Source organism: Orycteropus afer, unplaced genomic scaffold, assembly GCF_000298275.1.
Source record: "Orycteropus afer afer isolate SDZICR_OR568_19922 unplaced genomic scaffold, OryAfe1.0 scaffold00018, whole genome shotgun sequence".
Lineage (NCBI taxonomy): Eukaryota > Metazoa > Chordata > Mammalia > Tubulidentata > Orycteropodidae > Orycteropus > Orycteropus afer.
In genome coordinates this window covers 1,915,856-1,920,566 of record NW_006921605.1, presented here as the reverse complement: position 1 = coordinate 1,920,566, position 4,711 = coordinate 1,915,856, and the positions used below count along the sequence as shown (strand labels likewise).

At 64.1% G+C, this 4,711-nt stretch overlaps 1 protein-coding gene across 1 annotated transcript in view; it reads right to left on the bottom strand.

The window, feature by feature from the left end:
* The window catches only part of SLC38A10 (solute carrier family 38 member 10), a 37,550-nt gene that overhangs the window by 15,876 nt on the left and 16,963 nt on the right, over positions 1-4,711 (bottom strand). Inside the window, exons 8-10 of the mRNA XM_042783570.1 lie at positions 3,676-3,858; positions 2,021-2,132; positions 582-688 (exon numbers count right to left, since the gene is read on the bottom strand). Coding sequence (XP_042639504.1) covers positions 582-688; positions 2,021-2,132; positions 3,676-3,858 — 402 coding nt within the window. The remainder of the gene's footprint in view (positions 1-581; positions 689-2,020; positions 2,133-3,675; positions 3,859-4,711) is intronic.

The window sequence follows — 4,711 nt, the reverse complement described above, 5'->3', positions numbered from 1 at the left end:
AGTAAAAGCAGCCACACGTGAAGGAGCATGTACCCTAACGCTCCACGCACGTGAACGCCAAGCAGGGCGGACAAGTCAGCGACCACACTGTGCCGCGTGTGAGTAAAAGTAGCCACACGTGAACGTGTACCCTAACGCTCCATGCACGTGAACACCAAGCAGGGCACAATCACGCTGACCTGCTAGGTGGCAGGAGAGCGGTCACCACTGTGGGCGGAATGATGGGGGGCTCAGAGAGGCTTCAGGGGCTGGTGAGGCTGTGTCTCGCTCCCTTTGTGAGAACTCGTACAGCTGTACGCACGTGAGGATCACGTGCCTCGCTGGTACGTGTGCCGTGCTCTGTTCTTAATGACCACGATACACCCTCGAGGAAAAGGCCCAGCAGCCCAGGGAGCAGTGAGCCAAGTGAGCAGGTCACAGACAACGAAACCCAAGGGCTTACAAACACGGAGACACTCAGCTTGGCTCCAAGCTGACAGGTGGGGACAGGAAGCCCCCGCCCTGCTGGTGGGCACTGGGAGGGAGACAGGACCTCACCACCGTCAGCAGTGCCCCCAAGTCTCTAGTGCCCACGCACTCACCTGGGCCGAGAGGCCGCTCTTGTGGACCTTCCTGTAGATGAGGGCCGGGCACACGAAGCAGATGAGGCTTCCCGTGGTTGCTCCCGTGAGGCCGAGCACGGTCTCCACTGTGATGGGGAGGATGAGGCAGGAGCGAATGACCCGTGAGGGGCTGCTGGCGACCCCACCGAGGCCACGGCGAGCCCTGCTGCAGCTTTCCCTACACGTCTCCAGTCACCTCTGGGCCCAGAGGGACACATCCCATCCTGCCACCACTGGGCAGAGGGCAAGGTGGCATGGGAACCTCCCCGGGTGGCAGTCAGTGGCCTCCCTGGAGCCCGGAACCACCGCTGTGGTTAAGCTCCTGCTCGTCAGCTCCGAGCGACCCCCCGTGCCCCAGAGCAGGGCTGCGCCAAGGTGCCCTGGGCCGCCATCTTCGTGGAAGGAGACGGCCAGGCCCTGCTTCTGGGCACCACCGAGGGGTCTAAGCTGCTACCTTCTAGGTTAGTTGTTGGCCACAAACCGTTTCCGTGCCACGGCCTGTGGGAGGGGTCGGACCGACGGTGAAGGGCCCGCTGGGGCAGTGGTCAAGTGCTGGGCTGCTGAGAGGCCAGCACTTCAAAACCCCCAGCTGTCTGCAGGAGGGAAGACCTGGTGACCCCCTTCCCTAGAGACGACAGCCTGCGGCTGTGTGGCAGCTCTCCTCTGCCCTGTGGGGTCGCTGTGAGTCAGTCAGCCTGGCAGCCGACACCAACAAGAAGCCCACGCAGCATCCAGCCCAGAGTGCGCTCAGCAGCCGGCCACTCACCCGCGTGGCGTGGTCTGTGTGTGCAGTGGAGGAGGGCCCGACGGCTCGCCCCTGACAAGCCGGCCCTGGGCTCTTCTGCCAGACCGTGTTGGTCTGCACCATGTGGGGTACTGCCTGTCCTCCCTGCCACCTGGTAAACCATCTAGCAGGCCACATCTGGCCCGGAGAAGCCAGAGCCTGGAGTGCAGTGTCGAGCACGCCGTGGCCACAAGCCGGGAAGGGGCCTTGCGGGCTCCCACCGAGGGGCCCATGCTTGGCTCCCTCCTCGGGATCAGCCAGCAGAGCCTCGTGCCAACTGCAGGCTCGGGGTTGTGACAGCACGGCCCACTCTGGCCCTCGAGCCCCTCGGGGACGCAGGCATGTGGAGAGGCCCCCACAGCAGCACCAGCTCCCCTTCGACTGCCGAGCCCACTGCAGGCCCACGTCCCTGCTGGGGACCCTCTCTGTGGCCCAGAGGAAGGCTGCCCAGGAGTATCCTGGGCATGCGAGGAGGCCAGAGTGTTTCTGGTTGCACGCCAGGACGTGTGGCAGGGCACCACCAGGCCCCTGCAGATAAAAGCCACAAATGGGAGAAGCGGGGAGAAGCCAACAGGGGCCCGGCCTCTGGAGCAGCCCACCTGACCTCTGGGGATCAGGATCCCCCACACCTTACCATTAGGGATCAGGATCCCACCGACCATGGTTCCGAACACCACCGCCAGGGTGAGCGCCTTGAAGCGTAGAGGAGGCATGTACCCTCCGGCGGCAAAGGTGCCATCTTTCTGCTGTGTGACAGGACAGACGGGCCAGGTTACAAGGAGAGATGCCCTGTGACGCTCATACAGCTGCACCTCCAAGGGTTGGCCAAGACCACCACCAAGGCTCTGGGGAGTGGTGCCAGCTGCTGGTGAGCGGTGCTCACAGGGACACGGCTGGAGCCCACAGGACGGCCAAGAAGCACGTGCGGCCGTGCACACAGCTCTCCACACACACGTCCGCTACGGAAATTTACTGCCTCAATCCAGCACGCTGACATCGAGCCAGGCACTTGTGGGACGCAAGGTGCCCCAACACCGGAGCTGCCTGTGGACGGCCCGGGCCGCCTCCACTGGCCAGTTTCGGGGTACAGGCAGACCCCTCATGCTGGCCCCAGCAGAGATGGCTGGCCATTAATCTGCTTCAGGGTCCAGGAGGAAACAGGAGGAGACAGCAAGACGTGGCAGAACCGGACCAGAAGTGGTCGGCTGGACCCCCGGGAGCAGCCAGGGCTCTGCCCCTCCTCCACACGTAGGGCCACTCATGCACAAATACACGGAACACGGGCCGAGGGTGGGCAGTCTCCAGAGGGCTCCCAACACCACATGCCGATGAGCCGCTGGCCCTACCACCACCACCAGCTGCGTGCCTGCAAACAAGCTACTGAGCCTGTGTCTCAGTTTCCCTATCCGTGGACACGGCAGGGCACCTCCTCACCACTGTGTATCGAGAACCGAGTGACCTAACACCCGTCGGGCTCTGGGCCCAGCGCTGGGCACCTGGGCAGCCTGGCTGGTCAGCTCCCCCCGGGTCTGTGAGGCCGAGACCTCCGACTTCTCTCAACTGGCATCTCCCACTCGTAACCCAGAGTCCTGATGGTCACATCAGACCCAACTCAGAGAGACCCTGCCCTCCAGCTGCACCAGCCGGGAGCGCGGGTCCATCTCAGGCTGGCAGGGGAGTCCCAGCAGCCTCGGAGCAGGTGGGTGGGGGCCAGTCTCCCGGGTGAGCAGAGGGCAGCCCGCCGGCGTCTGGCACGAGGCACCGCAGTCCGCCTCCACTGGTAACGTGGTGACAGTGAGCAAAGCGGGGGCCCATGCCGCCCCTCGTCCACATCTACACGCTCTGCCTCTTCTCTGGCTCAGCTGTCCACAATGTCAAGGTCACACAGGAGCACAGGGAAGGAGCTGTTGGCCTGGGTACCCTCACCCAGTCCCCGCCAGCATCAGGCCTGTCACTCGGCTGCCCCCACCACCCACAGCTGCCCTGCAGCGAGGCGGACACCTGCAGCTTCTCCGGTTTGGGGACCACACCACAGGGCCGCAGGTGGGGGCACCCCAAAGGGGACCTAATCAGCTGGGACCCCATGTCACGACTGAGGGTCTCCTGCTTCTCCCAGTGACGTCTCTTTTTTCCAAAGTTGGTAAATACAAGCGTTCCTGTTGAGACATCTCACTTTAACAGAAGCCTCTCTGGTGCCAGGAAGAATCTGCCACTTCCCAGGGAAATAAAGAACCGGCACGAGACGGCGTCATTGGGGTCAGGAGGCCCCCACCTCTGCCCACGCCTCACCTGCTGCTCAAAGAGCAGGGTGTTGAGGGCCTGCCTGCAGGGCAGGATCATCATGGGGAAGCCGACGGCCACAGACATCAGGAAGCCCACACGCAAGACCTCCGTCACCAGGTTGGAGGAGAAGTGCATGAGCACATTGCCCGCGATGGCCTCGGTGAAGCTGACGTAACCGAAAAACCCCACCTGGCGGGAGACGAGACACATGGCACCCAGCCCGGCCTGCACAGGGAGCCTCCGTGGGGACGACGCCCCGCCCCCCGCAAGCATCCTCCAGGAGGGAGCAGGATGACACTCGTCTCCCATGGACCATGGGAGACAAGAGGCAGGGAGCCTCTGTGGGGAGGACACCCATCCCCCCGCCAGCATCCTCCAGGACGAGGACGCCCGCCCCGCCCACACAGGGAGCCTCCGTGGGGACGACGCCCCGCCCCGCCCAGGGAGCCTCTGCCAAGGACGGTGCCTGTTCACCCCACACGTGTCCCCGAGGACAGGCATCACGGTCTGGTGACGCTGTGTCTCTTAGGGGCTGGAAGGCACATCTAGACGTGTCAAGACCAAGGGTCTGACTGTGATCCCAAGGACAGGAAAGCAACGAGAACCCGGCTGCCCAAGAAGAAAGGAGGAGCAAGTGTCCGCTGACCCGCCAGGGCAGCTGCTCAGAGCCTCTGGCTTCAAAGTCTGAGCCACGGATGCATGGGGGATGGTGGCACCAAGGGGGGTGGACCACGGGTGCCAAGAGGAGGGGGTGACCACGGATGCTGAGAAGGGGGGACTGTGGGTGCCAGGAGGGGATCGCAGGAGATGAGAAACCTGGGGGGACCGTGGGCGCTGACAGGAGGGGGTACCACAAGCACTGAGAGGAGGGGGGACTTCAGGTGCCAACGGGGGGCACTGTGGGTGCTGACAGGAGGGGGAGATCGCAGGGGACGAGAGGCCTGGGAGACCATGGGAGATGGGGGTGATCGCGGGAGATGAGAGGAGGAGGGGACCACGGGAGATGGGGTGATCATGGGAGATGGGGGGGACCACGGGAGAG